At 38.3% G+C, this 25,292-nt stretch overlaps 1 protein-coding gene across 3 annotated transcripts in view; it reads left to right on the top strand.

Moving 5' to 3' along the window:
* Positions 1–24,968, top strand: part of Fbxl4 (F-box and leucine rich repeat protein 4) — an 80,898-nt gene extending 55,930 nt beyond the window's left edge. For all 3 annotated transcript variants that reach the window (XM_021159721.2, XM_029476214.2, XM_029476213.2), the window contains exons 7-9: positions 13,264–13,335; positions 17,466–17,778; positions 24,450–24,968. In XM_021159721.2, the coding sequence (XP_021015380.1) occupies positions 13,264–13,335; positions 17,466–17,778; positions 24,450–24,613 (549 nt within the window). In that variant the 3' untranslated portion in view covers positions 24,614–24,968. The remainder of the gene's footprint in view (positions 1–13,263; positions 13,336–17,465; positions 17,779–24,449) is intronic.
* Positions 24,969–25,292: the final 324 nt, after the last annotated feature.

Raw genomic sequence — 25,292 nt, 5'->3', positions numbered from 1 at the left:
CCTTTCTTCCTTTCTTCCTTCCTTTCTTTCTTTCTTTCTTTCTTTCTTTCTTTCTTTCTTTCTTTCTTTCTTTCTTCTTTCTTCCTTCCTTCCTTCCTTCCTTCCTTTCTTTCTTTCTTTCTTTCTTTCTTTCTTTCTTTCTTTCTTTCTTTCTTTCTTTCTTAAAATGACTCAAAATAACTACACATCTAACTACCCCAATAGCTTCTCTCAGAACTCTCACCTGGTTCACCATAATAGCCATCTATTAAGTTTCTTTGCTTCCTTTTCTTTTTACCCTACTTCCTTCTCCATATACAGAGCAGAATGATCCACTTAACATGTATGGCCATGCCAGGTCATATTTATCCTCAGAATCTTTTTTTTTTTTTTTTTTTTTTTTTTGGTTTTTCGAGACAGGGTTTCTCTGTATAGCCCTGGCTGTCCTGGAGCTCACTTTGTAGACCAGGCTGGCCTCGAACTCAGAAATCCACCTGCCTCCGCCTCCCGGGTGCTGGGATTAAAGGCGGGCGCCACCACGCCTGGCTTATCCTCGGAATCTTACAGCTCTTCTTCAGCCCCTTACAAATAAGTCTCTGGCTTCATTCCTTACTTCTTGCCTTTTTCCAACATAATGTTTTCATTGATTACTTGGGAATTTCACATAGTGCACCCCAATCGTACCCACTTCCCAGTCCTCCCAGGTCCATCCCATAATGAAAGCATTTTTCACTTCCTCCTTTCTACTCCCACATTCTTTGTTTGGCTTAATGGTGTTGGTGGATGGAAATAAGCAGAGATAAAGAAGGCAGTTAGGTGACTGCCCTCTCTTAACTTTCTGCATAGTCATCAGCAACATGTACAGACCTGAGGGTCTGATTTCAAGTGCACCTTATTACCCTGAAGATGTATATGAAGGGGAAAATAAGATGAACTTGAGCTTTCTGGGAGCGGTTGTTTCATTTTTAAAGGGTCATTATATTGCACACTGCAATACTTACTTGTTTAAGTTAACATTCTCACTGCGATGTCCAGGCTGTCACTGAACTTCTGGACTTGAGGAGGCTTTTTGTCCCCATCTCCTGAGTAACTGGGATTACAGATATGCACCACTGTGCCATCTCAACCTTCACCTGCAAACTAGAAAATAGGCAAAAATCAGTATTAGAGTATTGACTCTATTATGGAGTATTGATGTTTCAGGTCAAATTATGATAAGAAAGTTATATTTTATGTTTCTATATAATCCATATTAAAAAGTATAATATGTTTGTGTAATTTTGCAAAACTTAAGTCTGTCTGTATAACAAAGATTTAGAGGGCTTTGGAGACATGTTTTAGTTCTAAAGTTTGGTAAATTTTGTGATGTGTTCTGTTTGCTTTGCCATTTAGCTCTCTGACCATTCCAGTCAGAGTAGGTGATGTTTCCATTTCCCAGATGTTGAAATTGAAGTTTTAGAAGATATGGCCCAAAACAATATTTTCATTCAGACTTGAACTCAGGTCTGCTAGCTAGGCTAATATAGATAAATTTGTAAAATATATAAGATCTTAGAAAAATTACTCTAAAAGCTTGGCTGCTTCTGTTGAAAACACTGAAATCTTTTTACCACTTACTCTTGTTCTGATCTGTCCATGAGGGGTGTCCTACGGATAAGTCCTCTGCATTTCCTAGAGCAGTCTGGGTTACTGTTAACAGTTTGAGCATGTTTACCTTTTTTTTTGGAAAAAAAAAATGTCTGGAGTGGGAAATGAGAATGGAATGGCAGATATCTCAGTAAGGATGCCGTCCTGTTGCTTAGCAGCAGGCAAGAAAGCCAAGAGTGTTTTTTAAAAGTTGGACTTATAAATGGAACACCTGCATCCAGTTTTGATTGCCTCACTTCAAGAATGATAGAGCATAAATTGAAAGAATCTGAAGAAGTGAAAAAACTGATTATAGGTTTTGTGGGGAACTAGTATATGTCAGTAATCCACAAGTATAGTTCAGCAGCTGTTTACTGGCATAGTGGCTGTGTCAACAGTTTCAAGGACACCTTTGTCCTTGATGAACTAGCATGCAAGAAAAGTAGTTGATCTTCACTTGTGTTGGAGAAGAGAGTGCCTATTTTCTTTTTCATGTGTCATTTTAGTCTGCAAAGTAAAACCTCATACCAGCCTACTGATAAAAGTGCTTTGATTTTTTTCCACAAAAGACATGTGAATTGTCTTTCAGACACACTGTAGTTTGATTTGGTGCCATAATTTTTTTTCTGGCATACAGATATGGTGGTCCCTAACTGCTTTTTTTTTTAACCTACTTTTAAAACATAATGTGTGCTGACAGACACAGTTCAACTAACAAACAGCCTATATAAAACCAGGTAAGGGAATGGCCTTTCTCTTAGCAGAGCAGTTGATATTAGTAGGAAGAAATAATTTTGTCTGCCTATGTCAACTAATGCAGGCTGTATTAGCTGTCATCTAAAATGTTGTCTATTTCAGTAGGTTAGTTTAGCTGGTGAACATGAGGCAGAGGGATATTATGATTTGATGCCTATTTGGTGGCATTCTTTGGAGAAGGTTTAAGTGGTATAGACTTGCTGGAGGAAGTAAGTCACTAGGGCTGGGGTTTGAGAGCTTAAATCTTTGTCCCACTTCCAGTGCTCTCCATTGCTGTGATAAACATCATAATCAAAAGTAACTTGCTTGGCATATACATCCCATTTACAGTCGGTCTCTGAGAGAAGTTGAGGCAGGACCTGAACCTGGAACCCTGCAAGAGGAACTGCCACAGAAGCCATGGAGGAAAGTTTTTTTTTACTGGTTTGTTGCCATGGCTCACTCAGCCTGCTTTCGTATACAACACAGGACCACCTGCCCAGGGTTGGCACAACCCATAGTCATCTGGGCACTGTCACATCAATCATTAGTCAAGAAATGCCTCACAAACTCATTCATAGGCCAGGTTAGCTGAAGAATTTTCTTAATTTTGATTCCCTCTTCTCAGATGACTATGACTTTTGTCAAGTGAGGAAAAACTTAGGCAGTACATTTGACATGATAAACTGTGAGTACTGTGATTAGGAATAAACCCTTTCTCCCTTAAGTTGCTTTTATTGAAGTAACAGAAAAAGGAATTAAGAAATTATTACCTATTCTCTCATTGGTGAGTCTTAAGGACAAACAAATGAAAAGACATGTTTGGTGAGAATGGAAGGGCACTTAGAGTTATGTGAATTAAAGTTCTTAAGACATCAACATAAAAGAGGCTAGTGCCTTCTTATTGGGAGCATATTGATCGTTTAAAACAATGGATTATGACATTCTCATACATGTATGAACATACATATATGTACTGTCTTAGTCAGGGTTTCTATTCCTGCACAAACATCATTACCAAGAAGCAGGTTGGGGAGGAAAGGGTTTATTCAGCTTACACTTCCATACTGCTGTTTATCACCAAGGATGTCAGGACTGGAACTCAAACAGGTCAGGAAGCAGGAGCTGATGCACAGGCCATGGAGGGATGTTCTTTACTGGCTTGCCTCCCCTGGCTTGTTCAGCCTGCTCTCTTATAGAACCAAGACTACCAGCCCACAGATGGCCCCACCCACAAGGGGCCTTTCCCCCTTGATCACTAATTGAGAAAATGCCTTACAGTTGGATCTCATGGAGGCATTTCCTCAACTGAAGCTCCTTTCTCTGTGATAACTCCAGCTGTGTCAAGTTGACACAAAACTAGTCAGTACAGGGACTTTGTTAAAAAATGCTCCATTGCCTTCTTTTGTCCCTATCCCCCCTTTCTGCTGGTCCCCTTTCTCATAGTTCATACATGTTTTTACGTGTATTTTTAAAAATCTAGATTATAAATATGAGAGAACAGGTATTTCTGAATCTGTCTAGTTTATTTTATATATTATTATTTTATTTATTTACATCCCAAATGTTGCCCCCTCTCAGTCCCCACTTGCAGAGTTCTCCCCCTCCTCATCCCTCTCCCCTTAGCCCCTGAGAGTTTGCCCCTCCCAGGCATTTCCCCTCCCTGTAGCATCAATTCTGGTTCCATCTATTTACCTGCAAATTACTTAATGCCACTTTTTTTAAATGGGCAAATAATACTACATTGTACATATATACCACATTTTCTTTTTCTATTCATAATAGTTCATAATTATCCTGAATAATTTAATAACATGGCTCTTGTGTCCATTGTGTGCCTTACCACTTATTAATTGCCTTCATTTTAGCTCTTTATCTTAAGTGTTGGGGCTTGTTAGACTCCTCTCCAATCTGGATCGCCTGTCAATAGGTGGTGTCATTATGGAGGTCTTATTTAGGTGACCATATCATTGAGATTTCATGGGGGAAGCTTTTCTACTATATATTGAAGATAGGGTGTCACAGCAGATAGCATGGTTCTCTGGATCTACAATCTTTCTGTCCCCTCTTCTATGATATTCACTGAACCATAGATATAGGTATGTTGCATAAATATAGGTATGTTGCAGATGTATCAGTTGGGGTTGGGCACACCAAGATTAGTTATTCTCTGCATTTTGACCAGTTGTTGATTTCTATAATAGATCCATCTGATGCAGAAGAAAACATATTTGATGAGGGATTAGAGCTACTACTATTTGTGGGTATAAGGATAAGTATTTTAAATGCACTTAGCAAATATACTGGCTTAAGAGAAGGGCACTATAAAGTTCTTCTCCAGAATCCGGGACCACATCAGCCATGGGCACTTGGCTAGGTAAACAATACGATTTTGTGATATCTCAATAAAAAGAAAAGAAGTGCTTTCAGAAGAAGATATAGTCTTTTGACCAGAGTATCTTAGCTTGGCATCACTTAAATCAGTGGTTCTCAACTTGTGGGCCGCAGTCCCTTTAGGGGTCAAATGACCCTTTCACCTGAATCACATATCAGATACCCATCATATCAGATGTTTACATTAAAATTCATAACACTAGCAAAACTAGTTATGCCGAAGCCATTATATAACTTTATGGTTGGGGGTCACTACAACATGAGGAGTTGTATTAAAGGGTCACAGCCTTAGGAAGATTGAAAACCACTGGTTTAGATGGATAATGTCAAATAACATATACTTCAGATTCCTCTTCTGAGCTTTGGTGATAGTCTAACCCCTTAGCTTTGATAGAAATGTGACATGTATTCAGTATTACTTATCTAAAGGAAAGATGAATTCAGGTTTTTATGGTGGGCAAGATTTACCGTGGTGGAATGAATAAGTTCTGATTGGAGAGAGTCAAGCAAGACAGATGTGTAAATATGTAGTCGGAGATTGTGCTCCTATATACATGTATGTTATTGCAATGTGGCAAGCATCTGAACTTTGTACTGCAATTGGTACTTTAAATTCTGAGTCTCTAATTTAGAGTAGGACATGTCTGTAGTTAGGTTTAGAGAACATTTCATTTCAAAGGCCTGGGTAAGCTTTATTTATACCATTTATGATCTTTAATCAAAAGTCTAACTTTTCCACTACAATATTGATTGATCTTAAAATTCAGTTTGTAAAAGGTAATATTTTCAGTTTGTGAGTATGTTACATATTTGAAGTCTATAAAGAGAATAGTTTGTAGTAGATAGCTTATTGGAAAACTGTTAAATAAATTTAAATATTTGTCAACTCTTCAAATTTACTGAGTTTGATAATCAGAGATTTAAAAAAAGTTCAGAGAAATTCATGTGTATGTGTGAGTTCTAAACTGAATTACTGTGTTCTTAGGATTCCTTCAAAGATATCTTCAGTAAAATTATGAATTTTCATTTAGTGAATATATTTTAATAAAAATCCAAATTTATTACTTAGAGATTTTGGACTGAAGTGTTTGGAATATATTATGACCAATTAAATTACACTTGTTTGTAATCAAAGAGTGTCCTTAGTCCATATTTTAGGCAGTCTCTGTCTGTAATATATATACTTATTAAATGCCCCTTTATCAATATGCTTTCTGGGAATCATGTTTTAGAGTAGAGAATGCTGATTTGAATACAATCTTCCAATATTGAGTGTTATTGGAGGCTTTATTTTAATTAGGGATAAGGAACAATTAATTTTTAACACCAAGCTAAAAAGGGGAAGTATCAACTAGTATGACAATTATAAGCCTACATTACCATATTAAAGGAAACAAAATGTTCTGAATATATCCACTGTGAAATGTGAATGGTGTTCCTAGGTAACTCAACTAAGCCATAAATCTAGACTTTCTGAAAGTAAGATAAGTATAAATGTCACCATAGTTGGCATGTCTTAAAAAACTGTCAGTGAAGATGTGAGTCCAACCTCTTTTTTTCCTGCTAATAAATGTCTTGTAAGAGAACAAGTAATAGTAATTAGTAATAGTCCTCGGTAACCCCATGGGACTTCTTGTCTGCTTATTCCAAAGTTTCACATCTATTATCTGTTTCCTGACCTGTCAACACTTTCCTTGAAATTAGATGTTTAATAAGTAACCATTGCAGCATCTTAACTATTTGGGAGCCTCGCTGAGAACACTATTAGTAAATTTGCTGAAGAAATAAAAGAGGAAGGCAGCCATGGACTGAGGCTGAGAAGGAACCTTCACATGTTGTTACTAGAATATGGTATTCTGTCTTGAGTCCTTCCCAATCAGGTACCTTGGGTCCAGGAGAATAATGCATGTTGTGGTTTTCGGCTGATTGCATTTTGTTTTTCTCTCTGTTCACAATCCTTTTCACTACATTGTCATTTACTCCTTTACTTTGTATTGTACCAATAGTCATGTGACCTACATGAATATTTAATTATATATTTATAATTTGGCACTGTGTTTTGAAACCTATAGGGGCCAATACTGGGCCATTGGATTCTGAAGCTGCTGCTTTTATTTAAGTTTTAGGTAGAATGTAGAAGAACTCTTTCTTTTCTGAACATATATTATACTAGATGACATTTTCTCAAAGTACAGTTTGATCATTATGCATGGTTCCAGTCACTCCTTAACATACTTTTTCTCATAATAATTTGACTAGAGTTTGAAAATTATAAACTCATTTGAAAGAGAACATGATGCCTTGCATTTTTAAAGCTACTACTTAAATTATTTTAAATTATATGTGCATCCATTAAGTAAGTTTTACAGAAGCATCCAGTAGAATTTATGGACTTAGAGTCCTAAAGGATACTTAGAGCCTTAAAGCGAGTTTTAGAAAACGTTTAACCTTTGACTGTTGAATGTCTTTTTTTATAAGTACTCTTTATGTACTTTGTATATATACAAAAATGTTGCATGTAGTCACTAATGTAGAATTATTTCCGTTGGGTAAATATTTTACATCAGTGGTTCTCAACCTTCCAAATGCTGAGAACTATGAATATAGTTCCTCATGTTGTAGTGACCTGCAACATAAAATTATTTTCATTGCTACTTTATAACTGTAATTTTGCTAGTGTTATGAATAATAATGCAAGTATCTGTGTTTTCCAATAGTCTTGGGTGATCCCTTTGAAATGGTTGTTTAACTTCCCAAAGGGCTCACGCCCCACAAGTTGAGAATCATTGTATTAGATACTGTAGGTCATATGTTCTCCAGCACAGACAACTAACTCTATTTCTGAAATGCAATAACATCTATAAACAATGCTGAAAGACTCCTGTAGAGTTTTATTTACAAAAACATCTAGCAAGATACAGTTTGCCTGTGAGTCGTAGCTTGCCAATGTTTACCCTACATGATCAAGTCTCCCAAAATCTGATCATCTTCTATATGAACAGTTAGTTTCCATTCCTTGCTTCAACATTAGTCCAAGTTCTTTCATTCTAAATATATAGACAAAGACTGTTCTGCAATCATTGTGTGATGTGTTTACTAGATGTAGAGAGATTGTAAACTGATACCATAGATATAGTCCCTTAACCTAGACCTGGCTTGTCACCACTTAGCTGTGGGGGGTGGGGGAAACATTGGAAATTGGGTCTTTTCCATTTGTGCTTTGCTATTGTATTCCAGCCTTTGGTTTATCTGCTTTGGGTCCTTGTTAGTCCCTTACAACATCTCCTCCTTTGTCATCATTCCTGTCCTTCTACATTGCAATCCTTTGATCTCACATCTCTCTTTCAGCAAAGATGAATGAGGTCCTTAAACAGGAAGTTTCTTTTGTTCTATGATAGTTCCTCTTAAAAGTCAGAATAAAAATGATAGTTTTCTCAATTATTCATAACTTTTATAATTTCCAATTTAATGTGAACACTGGTTAAATTTTTGTAAAATATTTGCCAAAGTACATATATATTCAGGCATATTTTTCTATATTTTAAAGTTACTTCAGACACTCAGCCATAAATGGGATATCTCCATCAAATTTCTCCCCTCAGAGTTCAGGGAACCTCTAGGAAGAAGAAGTGGAAAGAATGTAAGGAGCAGAGGGGATGGAGAACACCAAGCAAACAAGGCCCTGTGAGTCAGCATGGGCAACGGCCCTATGACCTCACCAAGACTGAAGCAGCATTCACAGGGCCTGCACCGAGTCTTCTGCATGTGTATCATGGTCTCCAGTCTAGTGCTTTTATAGGATTTCTGAGTGTGCAAGCCAGTGGGTCTCTGATTCTTGGGCCTTCTCTTGAGTTCTCTTTGCTGTTGATGGTGACTTATCCTGTCCTTCCTTGATGTGGTAGTTTTTGTTTTATCTTATTTTATTTTATTTTTTTAAATGAATGAATAAGTGAAAACTACCCAGCAGGGTAAAGCAGGTTAACAATCGAACTGTCATTTATCCCTGCTGTGAGCTGTGAAGTGGCACTGGGCACATCATTATATCATCGGTCCCTCCAGGGCAGGCCTCATGTTCAGGAGTACTTGGCCAACATACAGTGGACCACACAGGTTTTCTGTTTTTTGTTTTTCTGTGTGGTTTTATTTGGTTACAATTTAGTGGGTTTTGATGGTTTTGTTTTGGTTTGTTTTTTTTTTTTTAATATAGTTTTATTTTCTTGGTTAGTTTGGGGGTTTCTTTGTCTTTTGAGAAAGAAAGTTCATGGGTAGGGAGAGGGAGGGGATCTGGATTGGGGAAGGGAAAGAATATGATCAAAATATATTTAAACTTAAGATTGTTTTATATAATAAAAATATAATTTAAAGTGGGGGGGATTTTGTTGAGATAAAGAATGTATTAAGATGTTTCTAGATTAAACTCTTGATTCAAAAGTAAGTTGGGCCAGGTGAAGGGTTGTCTGGCTAAAAGCATTTAACTTAAGGGGCAAAGAGCCCTTGCTGATCTTGCAGAGAGCCTAGGATTCGATGGCTCCCAACCCTCTGTAAACACAGTTTCAGGGCAGCCAATGCCCTCTTCTGGCTTCTGCAAACACCAGGCACAGTTGTAGTGTACATTCATACATTCACATCAGCATTCATACACATAAAATAAAATAAATTAGCATAAACTAAGTGATAAATTGTTTTTTTAATGAGTTAGGAAGATGTACTATTAGGCTTGTACATTAAAGTTACAGTCCCTTCATGGAGCATCACCACCAACAAAGGATGGAAAGCTTGTGAGAGCCAGAGGTTGTGGAAGACTGCTATAAATCAGTATCTTCTGGTCACACAGAACCTTTGTATTCATGAACTCAGTCAATATGCTTCCCGCCAGAACCTGCACAAGAGCAAGAAATAGTAAATAAGTGTAGATGAAAAAAGGACTCAAAAGTCTCACTTCTAACTGAGGTGCTAGTCGCAGCTGGTGGCTGCTGTGGGAGGGCCAGTTTTGAGAATATGGCCCTATTTTGTGGCCATTTTCCAATGGATGGTCTGCACACATTCATATCATATAGGCAGGTAATTTGATTTAATGAATTCACCTCAGAGTTCATCTCAAACAATTCCAAGAGAACATTGCTGTCCAGCCTAGGTTTGGCTACTCCAATCTGAGTGATGGTGGGTTCTCAGGCTGTTGAACGAGAGTCTTAGAGAAAGGGTTCATGTCCGTATATACAGATAAACCCAAAAGGACTGTATTCTATCTGTTATGCTCAGAACGGAACTAAGGTTCCTGCTGGCTCTGCAGTGACCACAGGACTCCTGCAGAGTGGGATTTTCACACGTTTATTAGGGATAGCATTGGAAATGTAATTGAGGAAAATATGTAATAAAAAATATTAAAAAAAAAAAAAGAAGTCCTGGTCCTAGAAAAAGATTTCTGGTCTTAGAGAGGAGCTGTCCAAGAGGGCCTCAAGGGAGGAGCTAGAGAAAGTACCCAAGGAGCTGAAGGAGTCTGCAACCCTATAGGTGGAACAACAATATGAACTAACCCGTAATCCCCAGAGCTCATGTTTCTAGCTGCATATGTAGGAGAAGATGGCCTAGTTGGCCATCAGTGGGAAGAGAGGACCCTTGGTCTTGCAAACTTTATATGCCCCAGTACAGGGGAACATCAGGGCCAAGAAGTGGGAGTTGGTGGGTAGGGGAGCGGGGGGGGGGGGGTGCGGGGGAGGGGGTTATAGGGGACTTTTGGGATAGCATTTGAAATGTAAATGAAGAAAATTATCTAATAAAAAATTGAAAAAATAAAGAAATAAAATGTAGGAGTAAGGAGTGAGGTTCTAAGAAGTAAATGAAAACAGCTATTAAAAACAAGCTGGAGCTGAGTGTGGTGGTCCACAACTCCAGCACTGGGGAGGCAGAGACAGGCAGAGTTCTTTGAGGTCAGCCAGGTCTGCATAGCAAGTTCTAGGAGAGCCAGTACTTCACAGTGAGATCCTGTCTCAAACAAAACCTAGAAATTAACAGAATGTAAACAACAAGACTAAACAACAGAACTTGTGGAAATGAACTGATTGGAAGTCCAGGAGATAAATGATAACTTTTTGTGATTTTAAAATGAATAAATGAGACAAATTCCAATTTGTATACAAAGAATAAATTGCTGACTTAACACCATTTGAAGAGTCTGTTCATTTATAGACACTGGACATCGGGTACTGCTTTAATTTCTTTTTTTTTAATCGTTTAAGGGAACCCTGTACATTTAATAAATGTCATACTCACTCTATCAATCGCTGTATTATATACATCATTATATATCAGTTGCTCCAAAACAAACTACATTTATTATCTCACTCAGGTCTATGACTCATGTGTCCCTCATGGTAGTTTTGGCTCTAAGGGAACCCAAAAAAGGCCTCAAGGGAGACTAGAGCAGGTTGTCAGCTGGGGTTCTGTTCATCTCAAAGCTGACTGTGTCTGGAGAACCACCTTCCAGGCTCACTCCCTGGGAACCTGCAGAATTCTTCTTCAGACCGTGGGTCTCTCTCTTCCTTTTATTCTGTTCAAGCCTTAAACTGATTCGATGGCACATTAGGGAGGGCAGTCTGCTTCATCCACTTATTTAAGTGTTAGCCCAAGTGTGTAATATTTGATCAAATATCTGTGAACCCCGTGACTCAGTCATATCCCATTACCAGTCACCTCCACTGTACACAGTTTGTTAATGAGTTCCTCTGAAAACAGAAAGTCAGCTCTGTGCCTGGAATGTGGGTGTCTGTGATAACATGTGGACGTATTTTCAAACCACTACAAACACTGGTACTTGGGAGAGTCTAGTGTTTATTGAACAGAAGTTACAGAAGGAAGGAAGTAGGAGTGTCAGGGAAGTAGTATTGGAAGTGAATATTATTAGTATAGACAATACAATCTTGTTAAAAAAAGAAGCAATACATAGTGAAGACAAATGTGATGTCATCGCACTGCTAGTTGGGTAATACAGTGAAGCACTTCAGAGACCCTTCAAGTTAACTTGTCTTGATGTGGCCTATCTAGTTTTCACATGCTAAAAATTACATAAGACTGTCTTACAAGTATTGTGTTATATTAGAAACAAGATATAAAACCAAGATAAACTTTCGCTTAGCTTTAAAAAATACTCAGTGGGGTAATAGACTGAAGTCTAGTATTTTCTAATGCTTTCTGTAATTAGTATTTTATTTGCTTGAAGTGATTTTGCTTTGCAGGAAGTACTTCATTACCACAGTGCTATTGAGAATTATCTGGGGTTTAGCCAGACCTTCTCTCCTCCCTCAGCGATCCTTTTCCCTTTCTGAATACATATGAAATTTAATAATTTGTTAGTAGTGTGCTCTGCACATCACATTTGAATAGCTTTTTTTCCTAAGAAGAGAAACTGGAATGTCTTTTTCCTTTTTTTTTTTTTTTTTTTTTTTACATTTGTTGAGGGCAGGCATGTTATGAGATGAATTGGCACCTTAAATATATTTGTAGGAGCTTACAATATAGTTCCATGGCTAAGAGCACTTAATGCACAAGTGTAAGGACTTCAGTTCAAGCCTCTATACCTATGTAAACAGCAGAGAATGGCCTCATATGCCTGGAAACGCAGCACTGGGGTAGAGCAAGGAGAATTCAGGCAGATCCCAGGAGCTCCCTGGCCAGCCACTCTATCTGAAGTGACGACAGACCCTGACTCAAAGGAGTAAGGTGGAGATCGGAGAGAGAGGAAGAAAGTAGAAATCCTTCTCTGGCCTCTTTGTGTACATTTGTGTACACACATACACACACACATGCAACTGAAAATGTATTTTAGTTATTGTGATTATACATCTGTCTAGCATACCTTTGGATGTTTAGTGGTCAGACATTTTTATTGCAGAGGATAGATGGGATTAAATGGCAGAAACATGACTAGAAAGTGCATGTTAGATATGATTCCGTCAGCATCTGCTACTGACAGGTGCTCAATGGTTGTTGGTATCTTTGTCAGCAAAGAGAATCCTTTGACATTAAAGTCACCAGCTCAGCCCTGATTTGGGGTGACTCTATTGGCAGTTCCATCAGACTGCAGCTGATCAGTGAATGTCAGAGCTGCTGCTGCTCTTCAGAAGTGTCACCAGCCCCCTGGGGGTTGCTCCCCCCTCCCTGTCACTCTTGCTTGTACACTCTCTCTCTAGTTCTAGCTCTCGATCTCTCCCCTATTGCTCTTAAGCAGACTCCAAATGCTTACCTGAGAAATAAACTGATAGGCCATGGGGAATACAGATGTCTTTAGACTATGTAAAACCGTACTAAGTGATGACTTACATGGAGACTGCTAATGATTACCTTGAAACCAAGCCAGTCAATGGTGGGAGCACCTGGGGACTCATTAAATGGCATTTGTGGACTCTGTAACCTAGGTTTTCAGCTGTATTTCAGGAAAAGCAGTGACAGCCTTTAATGTCTAATTGACCCCTTCTCTTTGTTTCACGTTCATTCACTTTCCGCCTTTGCCTCTGATGTGCTCCCTGATGGCAGCAAACAGCACTACTGAGCATTTTGAACTTCTGTGCAGAGCTTCAGCACCTCAGCCTGGGCAGCTGTGTGATGGTAAGCACTTGAAAATTCTTCAGACTCGATGGCTTGCTTCTCTTTTTGTTCCCATGGGTGAGGTTTACCCGACTCACCCCACCACATACATATCCATATACTTTTGCCCCACACTCAAACTTTTTTTCCCTTAAATTGGAGGGTGTCTTTGAAGGACTTACCTTTACCATAAAACAAGGGAGCACCGTGTGGTGGTAAGAGCACCGTCTCCGGCTGGTTTACTGTTGGGCAGATAGCACACTCAGATATCAGTGGTTTAGTGAGATATTCACAAAACTCAATTTCAGTCCTGAGATTAATTCTCAGAAATATGGTAGAACATAGGTGTGTGATTGCTGTGGGATTTTTGACTCCTTTGTCAGGCACAATAGAAAGATCAATGTCCTGTATTGGGACTCAGTTGTGTTTTATTTGTTCTTTTTAAAGTTTTACTACTCTGTGAAGTCCAGATGCTGGATTCTTAGGTTAGAAAACATCTCTAAACCTTTAAGATTTAAACTTCTATATGTCTATAGAAGAGGTAATGAGAAGAGTAAAACGTGTTTCATCTAAACTACATAATTCCATGGTCTATGGGTTATCCTAAGACTTAAGGACAGTTGAACTGTTGGGATCTGTGTGTGCACGCCTACACATGCACAGAAATGAGTCTTCCTATGGAGCAATCCATTATTATATCCTGCGGTACCTACAACCAAAGCAGATGTAAGAGATTTCCAGACCTGTCCAACATTGCAACCACTCAGTAGTGAGTCCTAAATAAGAACAGTCAGAGAAATCTTGTATCTTTTAGATCCTAATTGGACATCTTTATAGTTTACCATTTGGTTCAAATATGTCCAGAAATTTAGAGTATAGCCTAGAGAAACCTTTTATAGGGATGTATGTAAGGTATTCCCACCTCTTGTGTTCTGTAGTCCCAGTGCTTAGGTCCTGGAAAGTGCAAGCATGGACCCAAACAGTTCCAGTTTCCTGGGTCAGTCTTGGGAACCTACTAGATTCATGTACTTCAAGTTCAATTCCTACCTTTGTAAGCTACCTTGTAGTCTTCTTTGGAGCCCTCTAGTAGCTCTTCTAATGGATCCCAGTGGCCCTCGATGGTAGTTTCTATGACAACAGACCAGCTGCTTGACTACATATTGCTTGCCTGCCCCACTAAGATTAGTAAGGGCCCTATTTAAGTTTACTCAAAATATTCTATTGTTTGTTATTACCACCCCACTCTTAAATTGAAACATCTTTTTCTGGGAAATCAGGCCTCTGGCCACAGTTTGAGTTGGAATTTGTGTGTGTGTGTGTGTGTGTACACACATACATACATAAATATTCATAGTTAAAATTACATGTACTTTAATTCAGTGTTTCCAAAGTTGATCTGTGGAAAATTAGCCCTGAAGAATTTTCAATTACAAAAGAGTTTACATATGAGGATAGAGCAGGGATTCCTAATCAAGATTAGCAAGTGACACTAGTGTCCTCCCTATAAAGAAATCAGTTGCCTTTGCTTAACTCTTGCTTCCCAGTGTTCCTGAACCATGAACTCACGTTCCCGTATTACATCTATTAAAATGTAGCTCACTATGGGAAACAGAGCTGTCGGTAAACTGTTTTAAAGTGAAGTGTGTGCTTACCAGTCAGATGCTACTGCACTGATCTGCACGACTAATGCACCTAGGGCCTCTTCCAGGTGCTAGCATTCTTTGTAAACTGGCTTTTCCTTTAATTGGTGAAGAGAATAAAACAGTTATTTTTGAATAGATGGATGGTTCTTTCACTTAAATTTTGGGGGGTTGTTTTGTTTTTAGAACACAAGTCTGCTTTTGCTTACTCAGTTTAGTTTAAATCTCAGCCATTACAGTATCACGTGAACTCATGTCCAGCAGCCTTGGCAGGAAAGTTGTTTCCGAATTTGGCAGCAGCGACTGTGCCCATTTCCTGACTCCTTTGGTTTTGCTTGGTTTGCCTCCAGGCTTTTCTGCTGTTGCTGCTGTTCCTGTACATAAGCACACCTCTTCCCCAAGGAGCGTTCAGTCCACTTCAAGCATACGCCGCATTAGCTCTCAGAAGAGTTGTATGTCTCCTTTCCCTTTGGAAGTGTGCCTAGAGCCAGCACCACACATGTACCTGCCTTGTAGAAGCCATGTTCCCAGCACCCCTCCGGAGGTTCTGGGACACCATCCATATTCGTCCAACTTAAAGTGTTGTTATCTATCATAATAGAAAATAGCAGCCATGTAGGTAATAAAGCCCCATAGTAATCTGAAGCTTGCTTTGATAATTCATTAATAATTTAATAATTCAGTCTTTTGTCTTGAAAATACTATCAAGTTTGTAAGCAAACATACCAATTAAAATTAAGTAAAACCTACCAGTGACTATTTCTCCAAGGTTGTTTATTTCTCTGTAAATGGAGTGTAGGAGGTGAACAATCCAGGCTGTTTGTGAATGGGACTCCGCATTCCGCTGAGAGGTCTAGACTCTGCTCTTTAAGACTGTATGTTCACACATTGGAGCTCAAGGTTAGGACTAGAGCTCTGGTCATCTCGTTCCCATGTCAAACTGTAGACTGGGCAAAGGCACAGTACCCTTCCTCCCTTCAGGATTCTTTCTAGAAGTATCAGGCCTTTGCAGATTTATTTCCTACTATCCAGAACTTAATCATATGGCTCACTTTGTAGCACGGGAAGGTAAGAAATATAGTCTATATTCTGAGTCGTCATGGGAGCCATTTAAATTAGGAGTAAAAGTAAAAACCTGAATGAGTGTAGTCAGGCCCAGGATGAGAAACAAGTGTGTAGGAAGAGAACATATGTAATGCCCTGAACACTCTACATTCATACCTAGTTTCTACTGCCATGCTGTCAAGTCTGGTAACTGATGGACAGTTGGAAATATACTAGTTTCCATTTTGTATGATGTAAATACAAGATACAAGCCAACTTTTGAAGGCTTAGTATGAAAAATGTAAAATATTGTAATAGCTTAATATTGATAACATGTTGAAATGGTAGTGTTACAACTAGAGAAGATATTTTGTTAACATTAATTTTGTTTCTTTATGCAATTTAATGGGTAAGTAAGCAGAGTCCATGAGTTCTTTGCACTATTTGGTGTTTCTTGAAGTAATTTAAAGTTGTCTGGAACCCGCTTGCATTTCCTTAGGTGTTCTGTTAATTGTTAGCCTCTAGTCAAGCTTTCTTCTTTATGGTAGGTCCTTGGTTACTAAATGCTTATCTGTATCATGAAGAAAGTCCTGGAGACTTTAGTCCTTAACACTGGTTAGCATATGATAGTCTAAAGTCCTTTTGTATTGTATGTTTAGTCTATAAATTCATACTTAACCCCAAACTATTATCCTAACTAGTAGTTACAGCATTTCCACACAGTTTTAGAGACTACCAAAACATATATCTTTGTCAGGGAAAGATAAAATACTCAGCTAAGTACATTAATCATACATAAAGTAGAAGAAACTAGACGCTGCCAACAGGTAGCTATGGCAGTGTTAAAACAGTAGGCAGAAGTACTACTTGGAATTTAATTCATTTATAATTATTATAATTATTAATGAATTTAATTCATTAATATTCTATCTAGTTCTATTACATGGATCTTATGTGATTTTTTTTGCTTTGTGTGTGTAAGTATGCATTTGTATGTGAAAATGTGCATGCACATACATGTGTAGACAGAGGTCATTGTCACCCAGATGTTAATGTAGACATCTTCAATAGCACTTTTCTGTATTTTTGAGGCAGGGTTTCTCACTGAACCCAAAATTCACCAATTTGGCTAAACTCTCTGGCCATGGAGCCCCAGTTGTACCCCTGTTTCTCTCAGTGCTCTGATCACAGGTGCTTGTGACCACCCTGGGTTCTCCATGGGTGCTGGGGATCATACTAAGTCCTCCCATGCACACGACAAGCTCCCCACTAGGTGAGTGATCTGCTTAGCTCTTTACTCTCACCTTTTATGAAGCACTGAGAGATTTGGGATGGGTAAGCAAATGTGCATTAACAAGGACATGGGTGTGTTTCTTAGAAAGCAGCAATAAGAAATGATTAAGAATGTTCTAGGGAATTTATCTTTCTGCCTGTGATGTGTAGAACTTAGAACTCTTTGATTTCCAGATTGAAGATTATGATGTGATAGCCAGCATGATAGGAGCCAAGTGTAAAAACCTGCGGACCTTGGATCTGTGGCGATGCAAGAATATCACCGAGAATGGGATAGCAGAGTTGGCTTCTGGCTGTGTTCTTCTTGAGGAACTTGACCTTGGCTGGTGCCCCACCCTTCAGAGCAGCACTGGGTGCTTTGCCAGACTGGCACGCCAGCTCCCAAACTTGCAGAAACTCTTTCTTACAGCTAACAGGTCTGTGTGTGACACAGACATAGAAGAACTGGCATCTAATTGTACCAGATTACAGCAACTGGACATATTAGGTAAGAGTAGAATATATAAATATTTTTGTAAGAGTAGAATATATAAAGATTTTTAAGTTTGCATACAAAATGATGGAGTTTTAGTGGGATTTTTATACCTAAATATCATTTTACTTTATTCTTACTCATCCCCCTTTCTTTTCTTCCACTACACCAGAGCCACCTTCCTGGGCTCTACTTTCTCCCAAGTAATACTTGCTTTTGCTTTCATGTCCAGTGTATTCCATTACTCTTCCCCCACTGTACTCCCGTAATGTTTCTTCTCCTCTCCCCACAGTCTCCTTTCTACTATCATAGGAATCCTTAATTAAGCATACACACATATATATGAATGTAAATCAAGAACACACATGTGAGAGAGAACCTGTGGTATTTGTCTCTTGTAGTCTGGTTTATTTTACTTAGCATAATTATCTTGAGAGGCTTCATGCAAATGCGCATGCATTTTCATGCAAATGTGATGGTTTCATACTTTCTTCATAGCTGCATAAAATTACATTCATATATTTATCAGGATTTTCATTTCTTCATGCCTTGGTCCATTGCTGGACATCTAGGCTGGTTGCTGTCACTGCTGTGAACAGTGCATCAATAAACATGGATATGAACACATCTCTGTTGTGTGTTGACCTGAGTCCTTCAGGAACAGTGTGGTGGAGTCTTTTCAGAGCCTCAGTGCCTGTACCAGTTTACGTTCTCATCCATACAGTATAAGGGTTCCTCTTTCCTCATAATCAACATTGGCTGGCAGGTGTTGTCATTTGTTTGCTTGCTGAAAGCCATTCTTCCCAAGTCAGGGGTTGGGTGGGTAGAAGCTTAAAGTAGTTGTCTTCTGTGTTTCCTTGGTGGTTAAAGATGTTGAACACTTTTTCAGATAATTGTACTTTTTCTTTTTTTTTTGAAACTATCTGCTTAGTGCATTAGCCAACTAGATGGCTTCTTCTGGTGTTGTTTATTTCCTTATATAGGTTCCAGCCTCCTTTCCAATGTACAGTTGGCAAAGATTTTTATCTTCCCATTCTGTAAGCTGTCTCTATTCTAGTGATTATTTCCTCTGTTAGGCTGAAGTTTTTAAATTTCATGTAATCCTATCTGGAATAGATATCTTAGAATCCAAATATATCTTGGGGTTGTTTTCTGTATTGGATATTGGAGTCTTTTTCAAAAAGTCCTTGCCTATACCTACATTTTGAAGTGTTTTCCCTGTGTTTTCTTCTGGCACGCTCAGAAGTCTTTCTTTAAGGTCTTTGATCCATTCTGAATTGATTATTGTGGAGGAAAAGAGATAGGGATTATTTCTTCTATAGGTGAGCAGCGAGTTTTCCTAGAACCATTTATTGAAGAGGGTTCTTTCTAATGTGTGTTATTGGCAATTGTTGCAACTGTGTTCATCAGAAAAATTGTTCTGTAGGGCTTTTGTTGTTGCTGTGACCTTATCCAGTGGCTGTATATAGTGAGTCTGATAGCTTTCCTTTCTTTTCCATGTTGTAGAACATTTGGAGGAGTGTTTGTGTTTAGCATTTCCTTAAGAGTTTGGTTGAATTTAGTGGTGAATCCATCTGGTATTGGCCGGCCTTTCTGGGAAGACTTTTTTCTTCTTATTAATGTCTCAATCGTATTTCTTGCTATGGATCTAAGTTGCTTACACACTCTTGATTTAATTCTGCTACATCACCTACACATTCTTCTAGATCTTTCTTTTCTCAAACATTTTCTAGGCATTTCCTAGTGTTACTGGTTTTCACTGGAATTACTCCTAACTCTGTTTTCATCTTTGATTTCATGTATTGTTATTTTAGTTTCCATTAATTTGTATCTTGATCTCCCCTCTTTTTTGCTACCTAGTGTTTTTGAATGAATCTTCTAAGGCATCAATAGGTAATTTGTTTGAGGGATTTTTTTTAATATAAAAAATTATTTCAGCTTTCCTCTTAGAACTACCTGAACTGTTTTTCAAGATTCTGGTATGTTGTGCTTTAAATTTCATTTGATTATAGGAATTTTTAAAAATCAACTCTATTTATCACTCAAAAATGTTCAGTCCCCAAGAATTTCTATAGTTTTTCTTCATGTTGATTCTAGTTTTATTCCACTGTGATGAGATGGAAAGTTATTTCAAGTCCTATGTGTTTGTTAATATTATCTTTGTGGTCCAAAATGTGACTACCTCTAGATTGTTCCATAGGTGGAAGAAAAGACTGTGTTCCATTGGAACAGTGTAGATAAACTGCTTAATCAAATTGTCAAGTAGTTTACGTCTGAAACTGCATTGTTGATTTTTACTTTGGCCTAACTAAGATGACAGGAGATATGAAAGTCACCTAGTATTATTTTATTGTACCCACCATACTTATGCTCCTTAGTGCTCAGTTTCTGAAATCACAGCTTCCAACATTTAGTGCATATATATTTACATATACATTTTGTTGGTATTAATTTTCATAGTTTCTAATATGTATTGGCCTTCATTATCTATTCTGCCTAGCTTTGGTTTAAAGTCTACTTTATTAGATATTAGAACATTTAAGCCAGCTTGGTTTTGGATCCTTTTTGCTTGATAGATTGACTTCTGTACTTTGACTCTTAGTCTGTGGGTGTCTTTACCAGTGAGGTATGTGTCTTGAATACAACAGAAAGAGGAATCTAATGTTTTAGTCTGGTCATCTAGGCAGTGTCTTCACTGGTGAGTTAAGACAAGTTACCTTTAAGGTTATTTGTGAGAGATGCTTACTAATTCTTGATTGCTTACTTATTATTTGTAGTAAGTAGTTAGTAATTTAATAAATTAATTTTACTACTTAATTTTATTAGTTGTCTTCTGCTTTGTTGGGTTACTATCTATCTCTTCTTTTTTCTCTATTAGTATTAAGGTTGTTGATGTTGTTGTTCCTGTTGGATATGATGGATTTCTTCCATACATTTGTTTAAAAGCCTTGACTTAAAACCTAATTGTAGACCTTTTGCAAAGAAGCCAAGTCAATTTGCAATAAATATTTGTCCTGATAATACTGCTTGGTAGAAAGTATAAGATACATTGACAGAGAGAGAGACAGAGACAGAGACAGAGACAGACAGAGAGACTGAGAGAGAGAGAAAGAAATGGTGAGTTTCTCAGTGCAGCAACATAATCTCATAATTGAACTTTCCAAAAGCTTTATGTACTCTAAATAATTAACAAGTTTTGGTACAGTCAGATTCGTACGACTCATATTATCCATTTTTATTAAAGACAGAAAATGAATGCATTTGTAAAATGAATTCAACTTGGATTTTTAAATTTTTTATTGTTAAACTCTGGATTTAAAAAAACAAACAACAACAACAAAAAAAACTTAAATCACTGCCCCTAGCAATTCTAGATTTTAGGAGTTGTTCTTCCACAAGGCAGCTCTGTTGAGAATTGTTCAGAATCCCGGAATTCCATTTGCCTTCACTGCATTTGTCCACAAGGAATCCATGCCAGAGGCACCAGCAGTGTGGCCACTGGTACTATTTGGCCCACAAATCGTGATAGAATGTATGAACTCAGCACTTGAACTGTCTTTGGCAATATGTCAGTGCTGATAAAAATGAGTCTCCAAAGTGCTTGCATATACTTTTCTCTGTATTTAATATTCATCAAGGGAAAACCTGAAGCTTTTCAGCATCTGGGTTTGGTTTTGGTTCAAATTTCTCCATGTCCAGGTTTATGATACATTCATAGATGATGCTTATATTGTTGTACATGACTGATTGTGAATAACCTTAAGCACGCAGTCATACAAAATTTATACACTTTGGACCAACTGCTTAATTTGTGAAATATTTAGCCTGATCTTCACAGCTAAGGGAGTTATAGCATTGTCTTTTCATAGATGAAACCCAGCATTTCCTATGAGAGAGAACCAAGCCACAGGCCTGAGATGTTGGTCCTGTACTCAGTCTCTGCTTCTGTGCGAGTCTCATTTTCTTATTTCTTTTCCATCTGACCTGTCTTCTGCTTAACTTATCTTAGCTCTTTTATAATATTATAAAAGTTCCAGAATATGTAGAAATATTTTGAAAACTGCCATAAACCATCATGGTTCCCAAGAATAATAAAAGTCAGCCACAGCCTTTTACTGTGATGGAAGGTTCACTTTACTGGATAGCGCTTTGTTATTTAAAACCCATTTTTCAGCTCTTTCCTAAAAACAATACAAGCTATCAAGTAACTATGAACAATACTCATAGTCTGAAAGAGATATTATAGAACCACAAAGGAGTCAGTCACACTAATTGAGCAATGGCCATCTGATCTCACTTAATTGAAGCCCATTTGATATAAAATATTATGAAGATACAGTTTTATCCCTCAAATCCCATGCTTAGAAGGTACAGTCAGACCTCAGCAGGGATCACCTATCAAAAGGCATAGAGCCATTTTCTTTCCTTCTCCTTTAAAAAAAATAATTCTTTGATCATGTTTTTCTTCCTCCGCTATTCCAAAATTCTTCCCAGGTTCCTACCCACCCAGCTTTATGTGTTCTCTTTCTCGCTCACCAAAAACAAAACAAAAATCCCCACAAAAACAAAAATCAAAAGAAATAAACAAAACACCAGACAAAAAAGAATGCCAAAATGAACCTAAAAGTCCACCAAAGTAGCATGCAGTCTGTTCTGTGTTGACCTACTACTCCTAGGCATGGGGCCTGCTCTCAAGTGTGGTTGATACATGCAGTGGGCACTCACTGCATTCAAGGAAACTGGTTTCGCTCTGCCACTAGGTATCAGTTGAAGTCTCTTAGCTTACAGGTGTGAGCCTGTGTGTTCTCCTCTCCCTCTCAGTGCTGGACCCCAATAGGTTTGCACTTGTGAAGGTCTTGTGTGTGCTGCCCCAGGCTCTCCCTTTCCTGTCCTACATGTTCCTCCTGCCCCTGTCCTCTGCAGCACATTAGTGTGTATTCGAAAAGATAGCTGCTTCCCTCCTGCTTATGCCTATTCTCTCCTCATAAAAGCCATCCCTGCTGCCCTGGGCGCACAGCCAAACACAACAGTGCCATCCCAGCTTTCTATGTCCTTGGGCATTGGTATTTATGGACAGTGATGGCTTTGCCAAATCCCAATTCCAGGGGGAATCTGGACAGGTTTAGCTTGGAACCTGGTGCAGACAGGTGGCAGGAGGTTCCTTATCATTGCCACTCTGGATACAGTGAGAGTAATGGGTGTGGAAAGTCCTTCCACAGAATGAGGTTTGTGTTATTGTGGTCTGGGAGTGTAGATTAGTATAGAGCACTTGCTTAGCGTATACAAGGTTACATGATAGAAACAGAATGGTCCAATCCTTTGTCAGTGTATATGCATATGTGTTATGATGTCCTCCAGAAAAGCTGTAATTAAACCAGGTGTATTTTATAAAGAGCATCTCTTAGACTCATGTAACATTTGGTATTTTTTAAGTGTCTATCGTGTGTTAGATGCCTTTCATAATTTATGAAATTTACCTTCCGACTGGATATCCTATGATACTCCAAGTTGACACAGGCAGAAGTCACTTGCCATTCTTGATCACCTTCCAGCCACCCACCATAAGACAGTGAGCTGTGTTGCGTCATTTGTTTTATGCCCTGGTCAGTGGTGCCCTAAAGCAGACATGTCCTGCCCACTGTTTGTTCCCAGGCCTGAAACAGGTTTTCAAAACCGTTAGGATAGTTGCTCCGCTGTGATTGGAGGGTGAAATAACAGCATCGCTGTCTAATGGGCACCACACGAGTTGCTGTGAGTTAAGTATGGTGAGATGTGAATATCCTTTTGCCTTTGGGTAAAGAAGTAAGGGAGTGGGCATTCAGGAACATTAAAGTAGCAAAGGAGACAGATGATGGACAGAAGAGAATCGGCAAGGTTCAGATTCCCACTGTCAAGTTGTCTGAGAATATCCAGTTTTACTTTTGTTAAGCAGAACCATTTAATATAAAGTATTTTGTTTTTAAAAGTGCTTTGCTTTATGTAGTGAGAACCCCCCCACCCTGTCCAAAATATCAGAAGATATGTGGTTTTAGATCCCTGAGACTATGGATTCTGTGCGTTTTGTGTTCTTTACTTTTTTGTTTGTTTGTTTGTATAGCACTCAGCCCTACATTAAATGCTGTTGATTTATTTGACTTTTCTTGCACAGTAATTGTCTCAGGGTTACTGTTGCCATAATGAAACATCATGACCAAGGCCACTCTTATAAAAAAGAGCACTTAACTGGGAGCCTTGCTTACAATTTTGAAGGGTTAGTTTATTGCCATAACAGTAGGGAGCACTGAGGCATGCATGCAGGCATGGCGCTGGAGACATTGAATGAGGGCTTTATATCCTGATCTACAGGCAGTAGGCAGAGAGGGGCACAGGGCTTGGTGTAGGCATTTAAAACTTCAAAGCCCCCACCCCTGTATAGAAGACATTCAAATGTAGCATCTGCAACATGATCCAAAGACAGGAAGGCATAACGTTACAGAGAAGTTACTCAAAGCCTGGGACATGAGTACTCTCAATCCACTCAGTGTCTGAAGGAACTTGAATGAAAGATTATATTGTGTTTGTGTCGTGAAAAAAAAAAGTGCTTTGCTTTAATAGTTTATTTATTTTACATGAGCTTAAAATAAGTTAAAGGAGCTCATTATTAGTATGGGTTTTTTTTTTAATAAATGCTTTGTTTTTTTAAACAGGAACAAGAATGGTAAGTCCAGCATCCTTGAGAAAACTCCTGGAATCTTGCAAAGATCTTTCCCTACTTGACGTGTCCTTCTGTTCCCAGATTGATAACAAGGCTGTGTTAGAGCTCAATGCAAGCTTTCCGAAAGTATTCATAAAGAAGAGCTTTACTCAATGAGTTCATACCTGTTCTGTCACTAAAAAATCATGCTTTGGTGGCTTCTTTTGGGGGTGGCTCTTCTGTTTGTTTGGTTTTTATAATGATGAGAATTAAGGCATTTATAGAATTTAAAGGAAAATGTAAAATTATCCACTGAATCAAGTAAAAATGTAAAGAATGCTCCCTAAAATATTACAGGCACTTTTCTTTAGGAATGTGTAATCACTGATATTATTTCCCATTATGTTGATCAGTGGTATGCTTTAATCAGTAATTGTATGTTAAAGGAATAATATGGAAATATTCTAATTTATTTTAAAGGAATACTTTGAAAAATAAAGTGATCATATTATTTATGAAAAATAAAGTTGATTTTGCACATCTTTCTTTGTTAAGAATCATTATTAAGCCTTATGACCTGGCAAGGGTGTTGGTTGTTACACAGACTGGGAGAGATGCTGAGAGTGGGAACACTGAAGTTACAGCTCAGCATCACAGTGCTTACCTCACGCTAAAGCACCAAAAAAGGAAGTGAAAAGATCAGCTGGAGGGAGAGACCCGCTTTAATGTAGTTGTTTTGTTGTTGTTGACTTTGTTTAGTTGTTTACTTTGATGCAAGGCTTTCCATGTAACCCAGGCTAGCCGCAGGCCCAGCATCAGGAGACTGCTTTTGCTTCTAAATGAGATTGTTTTCAAG

This window comes from Mus caroli, unplaced genomic scaffold (assembly GCF_978045245.1).
Source record: "Mus caroli unplaced genomic scaffold, Mus_caroli_1 scaffold_6, whole genome shotgun sequence".
In the NCBI taxonomy this organism is placed as follows: Eukaryota; Metazoa; Chordata; class Mammalia; order Rodentia; family Muridae; genus Mus; species Mus caroli.
Note: the sequence above shows the minus strand (reverse complement) of the source record. Positions and strands in the feature narration are given on the sequence as shown.